Source organism: Spea bombifrons, chromosome 1 (assembly GCF_027358695.1).
Source record: "Spea bombifrons isolate aSpeBom1 chromosome 1, aSpeBom1.2.pri, whole genome shotgun sequence".
NCBI lineage: Eukaryota > Metazoa > Chordata > Amphibia > Anura > Pelobatidae > Spea > Spea bombifrons.
This window is the reverse complement of record NC_071087.1, coordinates 23,572,442-23,586,961: the sequence shown is the minus strand read 5'-3', so window position 1 is coordinate 23,586,961 and position 14,520 is coordinate 23,572,442. Positions and strand designations below refer to the sequence as shown.

Genomic DNA, 14,520 nt, shown 5'->3' with positions numbered 1-14,520 from the left:
TTTCTCCCATTATATCCTATGGGCATTCCATCAATACCGTCATTCACCTGTCATTCCATAGAACACAGCTATAATCCCACGTAATATGAGTTTAAGATCATTTATCTGTACTAGGAGAGTATATGTGCCAGAGATCTATATGATAGTTTAGAGGGTTTTATCTGAAAAACAGGTTTGATTTTTCTCCTATTATATCCTATGGGCATTCCATCAATACTGTCATTCACCTGTCATTCCATAGAAAACAGATATAAACCCACTTAATATGAGTTTTAGATCATCTATCTGTACTAGGAGGGTATATGTGCCAAAGATCTATATGATTTTTCAGAGGGTTTTGTCTGAAAAAAAAGGTTTGATTTTTCTCCCATTATATCCTATGGGCATTCCATCAATACTGTCATTCACCTGTCATTCCATAGAAAACAGCTATAATCCAACGTAATCTGAGTTTTAGATCACATGTGTGTGCTAGGGGAGTATGTGTGCCAAAGATCTAAATGCTATTTCTTAAGCTTTTATTTCAAAATCAATGATTCTTTTCCCTTCCATTAAAGTCTATGGGCATTCCTCCCCATTATAGTCTATGGGCATTCCTCCCCATTAAAGTCTATGGGCATTCCATTTTGTCATTCGTTTTAGTATGTCCCCTCAAATGAGCCCGTTATCCCCGACCGCGCAATATTTCATAAACAAACTACAACCAGGGCCGTCCAGCTGCAGATATACACATCTCACTGAATCAATGGGACGCCCCTTTCACAAAATTGCAAAGCAAAAATAAAAAAAACTATAGTGATTTCTGCGCTTAGTGGTATCCCAAATAATTATATATATATATATATATATATATACAGCATATGTTCTAAGTAAACCAGAACCAGGACTGTCCAGTAGCAGAACAGTTTAAGTAACAATGAACGGGCACAGGGGCGTCATAACCCCCCGATGCCAATGGGTCACGATAATGTACGCGTCAAGCGCCATATCGATACGTGACAGCTATATTTCCAATTATTTCACAACTTTGTCTCAGTCTGCATAACAAATACGTTTGCATTAAAGTAACAGCGCTACAGAATCCGCTATCAGGGACTGGCCGGCTAAGGAAACATTCACTAGCCCACCAGTGCGAAAAACATACCAACCCAACCTAGGAAAACAGTCTGTGTGTTCAGCAATCAGCCACAGATACAATGTTATTCATAAAAGGTCGCTGTTGTTTTCCTGGACTAGTCCCCGAATTCATGGGGTTTCCCCCGGGGCCTTCTCAATGAAGGTAGTCTATATACACGACGCATGGCTGCTGGATCGCTGTGCGCTACATACAACCGAACCTAAACGCCTATAGTGCCATAAAAGAACCCAACAGAACCCACCGAACGTTGTGACACGAAACACCGACGCTCTTCAGCCGCTCCCTGACATCAGGCCGAAGAAGGGAAGGATGCAAAGGAAGAACTACACTTCCCAGCAAGCCCTTGCGAGAGGAAGGAAAACATTCAAAACCGTTAAACTTTATTAAACGCAGTGTGTTTTGTAGACGCACTGTGAGGTCGAGCTCGGCTGTTGGTGGATATTTCCTGATAACAGGCAGAGCGCTGAAAATATCGGTGGTTTATCATCAGTGTTTGATGTTAATTCATATATTTACTTTATTAACAGAACTGATAATTCAAAATAAACACCCGTAGTACATGCTCACCCCACCATACCTCCCAAGTGTCCCTCAAAAAGGAGACCTCCCATGCTTTTATAGTTTCATTATTGTGCCCTGACTGCAAGATGTATACATGTGATATTTGTGGTATAAGTCTATTAAATAGAAACATTATTTATCAGTATGTTTTGTGTGCTTTCTCCACTGCTGCTATCTGTAAAGCTTGTTTATGCAACCTGTAAGCTCCTGTGGATCAGAACGCAGTGCGACGTACCCAGGTAAATATGCCGCAAATAAAGTCAAACAGCCCTATGGAAGCCGCGTATTGCAAAAATATCAAAAGTGAGACAGTCCGCTGGCTTCACGTACATCTGATGTCAGCTCGGCCATTACTGTCTCTTAATGTCCATGGTCTGGACAGGAATGGAGACACACAGGTGTAGCTACAGGTAAATTCCACTGGAAGAACGGTGTAACTAATACCTAATTATCACACATCACGTCGCTATAAACACGTCGCATACAGGAGAACAAGATGACAGCTCCCTTTCCATGAAGGACAGTCACTCTTTGGCTCCCAAATCCCTGTGTTCATCTTTCCTCCCCGATGCTCCTCTTTTGTAGGCGCTTAGAATGTTAGCTGGGTTTTCTTGAGCTTTCCTGAAAGACAAATTTCAATCTTTTAAATTATCTGCGGATTCACCAGGATGTCTTGGTTACAAGCATTCAATCGCTTCAGTGGACCATCTAATTGCAGTGATGGCTCGTTTGGCCCCAATGCCAATCATTGCTTTGCAGAAGACTGCCTTCTAATGTGTCTGTGTTAAACTCCTCAGTGGACTTGTGTGATTTCCTTTTTGCAGACTATAAACACATTATTGGATGTATTTAGGATCTGCTGATAAGAGGCTATAGCTGCCAAATGTCTGATATGTGAACTGCACTTTTAGCACTTGTAGACTGCATTAGGATATAAAATTCATGAAGAATAAAACGAAGAATAGCACTATGTGCATGAATACAGTATGCGTTCTCTGTAGGCGACTGGGTTTCTATAATAAACCTACATCAATACTTGACCTTAACCCAACACCAGCCGCTCAGTGAATCAATGGGACTCCCCTTTCACAAAATTACAAAGTAAAAATTAAAAAACTTGTGATTCGTGCGCTTAGTGGTATACCAAAAACATTATATATACATATTTATATATTATATATACAGAGAGAGTAACATTTAAATATTGTATAAAATGCAGTCAAACATCCAGATTTGGAGTATGCATTAAGAAAAAATAAATAATATTTAGTGTAATATTGCATAGATTCCAGGTAGAAGCCCTGGCTTCTATAAGGCAAAACGTGTTGCGTGATATTTTTAAGATGCAATATATTTGTGCAATTTGCTTTATTTTTTATTTATTGGAGTCTTTATTTCCGTTATTTATTTTGGATTTGTTTTCTCATCCTACCTGGATTTGTGTTTCTATAATGTTTACTTGGCAATCCTTTTTTCTTCTTTTCAGTAGTGAATGTGTTAACTGAAAAGTGTAATTAATCTATAAGAATTTATTCTTTGGTAAAAGGAAATGAGAATTAAAATTTTTAAGCTGCCATAAAGTCAGGATGTATACGCTATGTACTTTATCTCCAAAATTGAACTCAGATTTAGATTTTTTGCAGTATATGTACTCAGTGTTTGCTTATAAGATAAAGACCAAACATGTCACTGAAGTTGATCCAGTAAGAAACACAATATCAACAAAATTCTACTTTAGAAAGAAAATTTCAGATGTTGGTTTTCAGCATAACTTTTTAAAGGACACCTGTTACATTTAAATAAAACTGTAATTAAATCCAATACAAAAATGATCTATCAATTGTGCTGCTTTTATTTTGTTTAATGGACCAATTTTACATTATTCACATTTATGTTTTCCAGCTCTGACATGCACACAAAGTCCTTGATCTTGCCTTAGATTCAGTATGGCTTTATGCTACCCCATGCATGCTTGCATTTCCTCACTGCGTTAGCCTCTACCAATTCTAATGGGAGACTGTTCCATTTATCTACCACCCTCTCAGTAAAGTACATTTTCCCTAAATTATATCTAAACCTCTGACCCTTTAGTTTTAGACTATGGCCTAACATCTCTCCTCCTTTAAAAGTTGGAAGCTCTAACACAGAGACTGTATGTGCACTTGTAGCCTTAGGTATAGTTCACAATGGTGCAGTTCGCCTGGACAGTTGCTGTAATAAATTTCACAGCCAGTCGCACTTTAAATGTTTTATTGGCTGGTCCCACATAAAGGCAAACAATAGTAATTTTAGAACAATTATTTGGTGGGAGTTGTGCTTTTTGGCTGCTACCTGCTCTTGAAGACTCCAGTGGGTTCTGTCTTTGAAAAAGCCTCAGAAGATCTGTCCCTTGCTTGGTTCCAGGCAAGGAGGGAAATAAGGGGCTGTATAACCCCCATGGAGAGTGCAGCCTCAGGAGAGGAAGATTGGGGACCTGGTTTCCACTGTGGCACTATCACTTAGGAGCACCTGTTCAATTTTTCTTTAAGAGCACAAGCTACCTTGGGCTTCATTGAGAAAATAAATAATATATAAAACATAAAAATAATATAAGAAAACAAATATAAACATATATTGCTCTTCTGGATTTTAACCAAGATACTAAGTGCAGTATCTATGAGAGAGGGAAACACTTGGTCTTCTGGCCTCAGGGTGGAGATAGCTTGAAGCCCAAGGTGCTTCTGGGCCTAGAGGGACGTCCAGCCTGGGTGCACTCTACTTTCTGGATTTGGTAAGGGGTATACAATTTCACTAGGCATTTCATGTTGCTAATAAGCAAAAGAACCACCTGGACCCTTCAATTATACCTTTTTTTCTTTTTAACTAGCACTGACCTTTTGCTTGTAGGCCGAAGGTCATCTTTATAGTCAGCCAGCAACCGCCTTTTTTTTATTTTGCCACCCATATTGCACTATTTTTGCTTCTCCACATGTGAGCATTTTTTGCACTTGCACTTTTTGATTAAACATTGGGGATTTTTTCACCTAAAAATACGGTGCTTTATGTGCAACCAACTTTGTTATAGGGGTGGTCAACTAGCTTTTTGGCTATCAATTATTCTTGAATCTGGCATTCCTTCTGGCCCTTTGGTCTGGGAGCGAAGGGGTTTCATATCCCATTAGGAGAGTACAATCCCAGAACAAGAAGACTGGGGACTTGATGATCAACAGTGGGTCTTCAGAAATGTGTTTGACACAACAGATCCCACCTCAGATTCTACAGTTGAATCCAAATAAGTCCTTTACCATTACCATTTCAATATTCTAAATACAACTGTAGTGAAACCATGGATTTCGGGGGGGAGAAACAACAAAATGATTCTATGAAATCAGAGTAGAATATGAAGGAGTCGGCTCCCTAATGTATGACCCTGAGAGTTTTCCCTATTCACCTTGTGAGACTATGAGGTTGTAAATGAGACATGTTCAATGGCAATTATGGTTAATGGCACATTCAATGTTGGTGAAGATTATCTATTCAGAGACATCAATTAGTTATTCTTAGCATGAGATATATGTTCTTACATGTCTATGTGGTTTCAATTATATCATTAGAATAAAGCCAGTTTAACGATAAATTCAATTAGCACTAGAGAGGAATAGAGAAAGCTTTGACCACACTCCATATGCCCCGACATTTTATCGAATTTTAACTGTGACCGCAAATAAGAACTGTTATGAATATTAAACATGTCTATATTTTAGTGGGCGTGGGCATTGATCTATCTATAAAAATAGACTTTTATTGAAATTTTACTTTAAATTTTAAAATCCAATGTCTTAAATTATGAGCTAGGCATCTTGTCCATCATTTTTTGTTTTCTTTTTAATTTTCTTCTGTATGCTTATATCTGTCATCATTATCTCTGTTTATCATTATTAATTTGTAAAGTTAATTCCAACACATGGGGAATTGTTATATGTCAATGTGATAGGTCCTTCCTGATATTAAATAAAAATATACATATACAATAATTAAGAAGTTCCAGTTAACCTGAAATGTGAATCAGTCTGGAAGATGATGTGTGTCTAAATTGTGAACGCACTGTGAAGGGCATGGTTCAAGTGGCCAAAAAAGGATCTCCAAGGATCACAGCTGGAGAATTCAGCAGAATTCTTCAGTTTACCAGACACTACCAGAACGTTAAATGTGATCAGGTTCTATGGTCAGATGAAGATGTCCTGGACATCTTGTTAGGATAAATGCCACCATGGACTGTATCAAACACCAACAGATATTACATGAACACTTGACAACCCCTGCCAGAAAGCTTAAAACGGGCCATGGTTGGCTCTTCCAGCAGGACAATAATCCAAATCATACATCAACATACATACATCAAAACACAAAAACATACATACACCAAAACACAAAAATTACTTAAAGACCACAAAATCAAGGTCCTACCATGGCTATCCCAGTCCCCTGACTTGAACCCCATTGAAAACATGTGGGGTAAACGGAAAAGGAAAGTCTACCAGCGTTGACCTTGAAATTTGAAGGATACTGAGAGATTCTGTATAGATTCCTCCAATGGTCTCAGATCCCATGTATTCTCCAACCTCATCAGACATTATAGGAGAAGACTCAGAGCTATTATCTTAGCAAAGGGAGCTAACACAAAGTATTAACTACAAGGGTGCTAATAATTGTGCCACATATTTTTAACATTTTTATATTTTTTGTATTAATCTGTGTTGTGTTTGCAATTGTTTGATATCCATGAGAGCAGAGCATTTTAGTGTATTTTTTAAATAAAAGATCAAAGGGTTAAACAATAAAGACAGCCTTCGTCACTCGTATGTATGGTACATGTTATCAGTTATCAGTTCAGTGCATCACGGTGAGAAAACAATCAGGATGGCTCTGACTTACCTGCTCTCCGTGTACTCTATCACTCTCAACAGTGTGTTTCTGGCCATTAAGGAAACAACCGGACTTCCACTGGACCTTGGACATTACAAGATACTCTATTAAATTTATAACATAACATAACATATTGATGTTTTCCGTGTAGCAGATTTGTATAATTATTCATTAGCATTTGATCTTATCTTTATTCTGCTTGCGTCTGATGTTTCTGGGGCATATGGGGAACATCTGTCTTAACAACACTGATGTGATATACAGCAAATGTATTAATACCTGTATATTTGTGAAAGTAGACAAATAAACAAGCAAAAAAGTATACATTGAAAGAAATGTTTATTGTGTTATGTCGCAAGGCATTGTTTTCACTGTATAAATTACTTTTTTTTTGGTTTAAAAGTATGTTAGCCAAAATGATACACGCGCAGAGCTTCTTATTTGTGAAGTTTGAAGGTCAATAGATATCACAGTGGTCAAGTCGTTGAATACAAAGATTCTAAAATTGTTGATTGTATAATTATGCTGCGTATTTATATAATCTGTACACTGATTATAAAGCGTAATAGCCTAGGATAAAGTAACACATTATGCCTAATGTTTCTACTTCTTTTAATGGCCTACTAATTTTACACTTTTATAACTAAAAATAGGTTTAAATTTAGAATTATTAGTACTGCCTTCCTATTCAATAATATTTAGAATATTTGCAATAAAATAATTGTACATCTCTTTTGATGAGATATGATATCCCAGACTGTAACTGACATTTCCCTTAAAACTGGAGCAAAAAAGCCCCAAAAGGCTCACAGCCGGTGGCCGAAATCTTTTACTGTAGATATCTTTGAAAAAAGTCCCCCACAAACTGACATTTAAACCTCAGATTTATCCATTATTATTATTGTTTATTGTTTTATATAGCGCCGTCATATTCTGTAGCGCTGTACAATAGGTAGACCGGGCATTATAAGTAGGATATACTGTAACATTACAGTTTGAGTTACAGAAACAGCTGGTGAGGATGGCCCTGCTCAAATGTGCTTACAATAATCTATGGTTATCTTGCATCATAATTGAGGTAACCCACTGCTCACTATCCAACATACAGACCTTTCTTCTCTCTCTCTCTCTCTGTAAAAGTAAGGATTTTATTTTGCTGGTGTATATTTACTTGTCAGTCACCTTGAAAAAGCATTAAACACTGCCCACTGGATAAAAGTGGCCCAAAACTCTGGAAATAAACAGTGGTTTACAAGCCTATCATAATACCGTGAAATGTCATGGTGGGCTCATGGCCCTTGGTTTGGAAGCTGGCCAACCAGAGTGATCTATGACTTGAGGAAGCATATCTGGGTATAAGGGAGGTGATGTAATAATGGGGGCCAGGGCTTTACCTAAGTGGGCCAATTAATTCCTGGCATAACAATTAGAAGGCACTGTAGTTGCAGTAGACTCCAGCACTACCCCATGTACACAAGAGATATTATGTATCTGGATATTAGTACAGTATGTCATAACCCACTAAGCACATCCCCTACTGGACCAACTGCCTGGGAGGTCTCTTTTAGTAACAGATTTCTCTGGGGTAATGAGTCAGGCCTGGGATCCTCAAAAAAATGATTGGGCAGCGTAACCCAGGTAGTGCTCTGGATTCTTCTAGTTTATTTACAGTTAATAACCTGACCTACTACCCTGTTGTAACATGTAGCAAATATAGGCATACAAAACTGAAAATACAATAAGTCTCCTTAAATATCTTTAAGCTTACAGAGCTGACGACACAATATATTAGATTTATAATTTTCACAGTGTTTGTGCTTTAGGAAACTAAGCTTTTAACTTACATGTGCATTTCATCATCATCATCATTATCATCATCATCATCACCACCATTTTATGAGTGATTCTATTAGTTTTGCAAACCATACATTTTTCAGATTTGCATAGTTGAGAATGCAAGGTAATACTGTTTACAGATAAAAAAATTACTAATATAGTAACATAGTAAAGTCTATCAAGCTCAACCCTTTTACCTTTCCTTCCTGATTTTGAATCAAAAGAAGGCAAAAAAAAACCCTTTTTTCGAATTTCAAATTATGCTGTTGAGCTGTGTATCAACAATTCACCTTTTTTTGTACTGTATGATGTTCACTTTATTATTTGACAGGATATACATGATTACCTCTCACCGTTAAATTATGCTGTTCATGTAAGATGGGACATTAGCTTTTTAGATTAATTCCACCTGATGCTAAACCCAGCTGCCATAAGCAATTTCTGAATTTAAAACCAAATTTTTTTTTTTTAAACATTAATGCTTTTTAAAAACAAAAAAATGCAAGGTCTAGATAGTTTTGATAAGTTGTTTAATTATCATAATAAATGTTAAATTGACATTTCCTTTATATCATGTTGATGATGACCATTTTGTAAAGAAATCATGTAAAAAAAAATGATGTTACATAGTAACAGTTATTTCATTCATAGTGGGTTTCTGCTGAGTACTAAATTAACCCTTTTGAGTGCCAGATATGTATATACTGATCCACATCTGACACTTATATATAAAAACACAGTCGAAACATGGCTCCTATACACTTGCTAAAAACGTATGCAGTATTTTTCGTGATGTCCATAATATTGACATTGTGTTTTTCATCTGAAAACATTTTAGGATGTTTATAGTATCTAATACACCCTATAGTTGTTGACAGTATACAGTGAATAATAATGCAGATCTTAGTCACTAAATTGTTTCTTTTTTTCAATCTTGATAAATCCTATAATAATTTCTCTGCATATACACCTACAAAGACCTATACACTTTGCTAATTCATCTGTAGATCAAATGATCACTTAATGTAGTGTGTGTCACAACATTAGTCAACATTCATTGCTTTTTGTTGATGTCTGTTCTACACACATAGACCAACCAGTTACTGTTTGAGTGATACGTTAATTTTGACAAATCACCTCACTTATGCATGCTGTAACTATATCATAAAACACTACACCCATAATGGTTCTTCAATATAAGTTTTAACCTGAGTTACTTTATACCTATGGCATTGGACAAAGAGAGAGGCACAGAAGATTAGATGCATAAAAGCATATTCTCATTAGTACTAAACAATCCCCATTGTTTGAAGACCATATGACGCCATCTTCTATATATGAAGAGTCAAAATTAAAAACTTTGATGTCCCTTTTGGTGTAGAGCGTATTCAGTTTAATTAGACTTCTTGCAAAAGCATATTTTGAGGCACAGCTATAGGCTTCAATACTACAGAGTTCTTCAAACATCATGTCGAAATAAGGGTTATCCTATGGGGCAAAATGAAGGGGAGGTTATTATAACAATACAACCATTATGATTAACACTTTTACACATGGTATATTAATAATCACAACAATGATAATGTCTATACATATGAATGCCTTGTCATCATAAAAACTCTTGTTCATATTGGGCCTAAAGTGAAGTGCACTATGACTGGACTTTGTTGTATGCCCTGTCCAGAGTTACTTATAATTTACTATAGGCATTGCTGGATATTTCAGTGTGTGAGAAGGAGAGGGGCTGCAGGATTATGTTGTGTGCAGGGAAAAGGAACATCATGTTTTGTGCGGGAAGGTTTCAGCATCATGTTGTGTGCAATGACGGTATTATATATACTAGGGGGAGAGGCTGCTGCAAAGTGTTGTGTACAGGTAGGAGAGGGGTTGCCAGCAGATGTTGTGAGTCAGAAGTCAGACAGGCTATCACATAGTGTTTTGTGCAGCGAGTAGCGGGGCTTTTAGTGTAGGGAGAAGAGCCACCATCAGATGGTGTTTGCTGGAGGGGGAAAGGGCTACTACGTAGTGTTATTTGCATCGGGAAGACGGGCTGACAAATAGGGTTGTGTTGGTGCGGAGGGGCTATCAGATAGTGTTGTGGGGGAATGGGGCACCGGTGAATATAGAGAATATAGAGAGAGGAGAAAGTGGAAGAAAAGAACATGGGAGAAAAATGTATGGCACATATGCTAAAAATAATAGTAGCTAAAGGAGAAATTGCTGAGATATGTGTGTGACTGGTTTTGTCAACAGGCAATGCTGGTTAGCATTTAGTAACTTGGACTTATATGATAACAACCTATAAGGGGCTACATTTGCGTCTCATGACAATTAAATGCTTCCTGAAAAATTTGGAATGATGACTTCATAATTATTTCTGGGTATGTTGTAAATAGGTGATATTCCACTGTTAATATTAAGACCCCAAAATGTACACATGCTTTTAGTAATCAGTGTATTGTGTACAGTGGGGAATATCATATTATGGTGGATATGTTTTTAACCAAAATGTGCATTAGAAGATCATACACTCATTGATTTTAAATCCTATTAATTATTGCCTCACAAATAATTCAGACTTACGGTATCTGCTTCTTTTCCATCAATAAACTCCAAGTCTTTAAGTAACCACGTCTCTGTCACCTCATACTTTTCTTCCAAGCACACCCTGTAGTGCTTTATTAGGGATATATGAACTTCCTCTTCTTTAGACACTGAAAGACATTTTTCCCAATGTTATACACTCACTCGCTGAAACGCTTGTGATTTACACGCTAATCAATGGTCTGAAATGTACACATACTTCAAGCTTACTCATGGGACTCGTTGTAGTGACAATTCAAAAAATGACTTGATTATGTATAGATGTTTTATCATTTATAATTTATATGTTTACATTTCTGGCAATCAGGTTGGTGAGATATTGCTAAAGCAATAAACTAAGTAAAAGTTTATTCGTAGCAATGAATTCTATTGCATAGCTCCTTAACAATTTACATACAAGGTTTTGATGTGAAGTCGACAAGACATGTAACACTCAATGCTGAGATTAATGAGTGTCCACAGAAATATAATGTCTGTCTATATAATATACGTTACAGTATATTAGATTTGTGCATTTGGGTTTCATAGGATTTAAATTTTTACAAAATTCAAAACTTTTGTTAATTCGTACACATTTCTGAAAACGAGGAGGGACCCCAATGAAACAAACGAAAACAAAGCAGAAAGCTTAGAATTTTCATTTGCAGAGCCGCGGGAAAGGATACAGGGAAATGGAAGCGGTCTACAAACAAGGTGGGCAGACATTGAGAGAGAGCGTGAGAGTGAGTGAATTGAGTGACAACAACTTTTGTTTCCGAATGGGAAAAGCCATCCAAATTTAATCCGAACCAAAAGGGCAGGAAATGAAGGCAAATCATCTCCATAGACAAACATTGGCAGTAGAATGGGTCGTACTGAAGAGCTCCGTGACTTTACATGTGGCACATATGATGACACCTTTGCTATCAGTGAAATGTCTGCCCTGTGAAAGCTGCCCCACTAAATCTGCCTCAGCCCATTGTAACTCCTGTTATTGTGAAGTGGAAATGTCTAGGAGTAACACTAGCTCAGCCATAAGGTGGTAGACCATGCACACTCACAAAGTGTGTAAAAATCGCCTGTCCTCTGTAGCATCCCTCACTACAGAGTTCCAAACTGCCCTCTGAAGCAACATCAGCACATGCACTGTGTGTCAGGAGCTTCATGGAATGGGTTTCCATGACTGAGCAGCTGCACACAAGCTGAAGATCGCTATGGAGTAGTGTAAAGCACACTGCCACTGGACTCTGGGGCGGCAGAAATGTGTTCTCTGGAGTGATAAATCACTAGTCTGATGGACATATCTGGCTTTGACGGATGACATGAGAACGCTATGTACCGTACGTGTCTGCTGTAAAGTCTGGTAGAGAAGGAAAAATGGTCTAGGCTGTTTTCGGGGCTTGAGCAAGGTCCCTTAGTTCAATTGAATGAAAATGTTAATGCTACAGTATACAAAGACATTTTAGACAACTGTTGCTTGTGACCTTGTGGCACCAATTTGGGGAAGGCCCTTCCCTGTTCCAGTATAACTGTGCCCCTGTGCACAAAGCTTGAAATCTTGTCTCCTGTTCTCACAAATGTCCTTTTGGCTGAATGGGAAAAAAATTCCACTCAAAAATCATCTGGGAAGCAATCCCAGAATAGTGAAGGCTGTTACAGCTGAAATTGGGGGGGGGGCTCCATATTAATGCCCATGGTTTTGGAATGGGATGTACAGCAAGCTTATATAGGTATGATGTCAGGTGTCCTCATTCTTTTGGTCATGTAATGCATGATTGGCAAAGATGACTCAAAGGGATAAGGCTAGATAGACACGGTAACAAATACTAAGCAGAGTCATTGGAAGATAAACTGAAACACCTCTCCTGGCCATGTAAACTATGTGAACTATAAACTGAAACACCTCTCCTGGCCAAAGTATTGATGGAATGTGCCCCTAACTACCACTTACTATTTTTTTTTAAATGACGTACATCATTGTTGACTTGAATCATATATCATTTCAAATAAAAAAAAATTTCTTACCTTTGTGCCACCCAGACAAGCTGTTATACTTATCTTAAAATAACTATTAAATAGTAATTACCGTATTTAGCATAAAGCATGTTTTTACACAAGCACAGGAACACACGCTTTCTAGGAACAAAGGAAGAGTTAACATACTTTGTGTTATAAGCTTTTCCCCACAGTTCAATTTTCTTTGAATAAGATGGTATATGAAATTTGGAGGATTTTGCTATTTGGGGGTGTTTACTTAAAGATTAAGGGTCAACTTTGGTTTTACATCCCACGTTCTTGCATATACAATTACAATTCATATTGATTCTCCCACTCACACATGATTTGGCGAGGCGGGATGTGACATGGGTAAAATATTAAGACGTAAGTGAAGCAAGTATTCATTTTCTATCATAGCATATTGGCTTGATGATATCTTGATGATATAGACACTGGCCTATAATTAGTTTCTATATTCTGTGAATACATTTTGTTTCATATAAAAAAAAGAAAACTAGTTTTTCGTCCCAGCCACTAAAGCTAATTAAAACATATTTAATTATCTATACAATATTTTAATATTTTGTACAAAGCAGAATCCTAGCAAGTTGTACACAGTGAGTTGAAACATTCAGCACGCGTTAAATCCTTTTTTGTTTCCTATGTGATTTAAAAAAAAACACACTTAATCTAAACATTAAAAAGGCACATTAAGTGACTCATCACAACAAACCATTCACAATGTCTCAGAGAAAACAACATAACAATTTAGAAACAATGGCATTCTAAGTAAAATAATTTCACTTCAGCTTTGTGAAGTCAAATCGTATTTTTATAACACATTTCTTCAATGTAAGCAGTTTACCCAGTGCTAGACATTGTCTGCTAAGGAAATTGCAATAACATATGGGGTTATAGAAATAACAAAAATAAAACCATTCATTTCACGAATCTTTAGTGTTTTACAACTCAATGCTGTCATCGTGAGTCACATACAGTAATTTCTATGTGTGGAAGAAATACTAAAAGCAAAAGTAATATCTCTATCTATCTATCTATCTATCTATCTATCTATCTATCTATCTATCTATCTATCTACATATACATATAGGTGTATAAGCAGTCAACAATTACCTGATGTACAAAGGTAATACCTCTCCTTAAGTTTGGACTTTGTCTCGATGAACTCATACAGTGCGTGTCCTTTTGGCTTAAAAAGTTTTTTTTCCATATCTTCTTTTAAAAGGGATGACATATCCGTTGGTTAATAGCACAGATGTTGGAAAATATAATCCGCATTCATGCAAGAGATCGCCTGTCTTTTTCTCTTCCTGGGCTGGCTTCTTTTGCCCTTTACATAAAGCAGTAATCCCAGTTCCAGACCCTCTGTGTGTTGTTCAACGCAAATTCACAAGCTTCCTTGCAATAGTTTAAATCCTTCTTTGTGATGGTCCAAGTTCCCCTGAGCATGGGATGTTTGCAGGAGCGATCATATTTAG

General features: G+C 37.1%; 2 protein-coding genes across 7 annotated transcripts in view; both read right to left on the bottom strand.

Moving 5' to 3' along the window:
* The window catches only part of EXOC1 (exocyst complex component 1), a 37,976-nt gene extending 36,516 nt beyond the window's left edge, over positions 1–1,460 (bottom strand). For all 6 annotated transcript variants that reach the window (XM_053458533.1, XM_053458550.1, XM_053458558.1 and 3 more), the window contains exon 1: positions 1,380–1,460. The gene's annotated coding sequence lies outside the window, so the exon portion shown is untranslated. The remainder of the gene's footprint in view (positions 1–1,379) is intronic.
* Positions 1,461–9,664: 8,204 nt separating this feature from the next.
* On the bottom strand, positions 9,665–14,520 carry EXOC1L (exocyst complex component 1 like). The gene is made up of 3 exons (XM_053455166.1): positions 14,156–14,520; positions 11,024–11,154; positions 9,665–9,928 (listed from the first exon to the last, which is right to left on the bottom strand). The coding sequence occupies exons 1-3, from the start codon at positions 14,274–14,276 to the stop codon at positions 9,665–9,667; spliced, it is 516 nt and encodes a 171-aa protein (XP_053311141.1). The 5' UTR covers positions 14,277–14,520.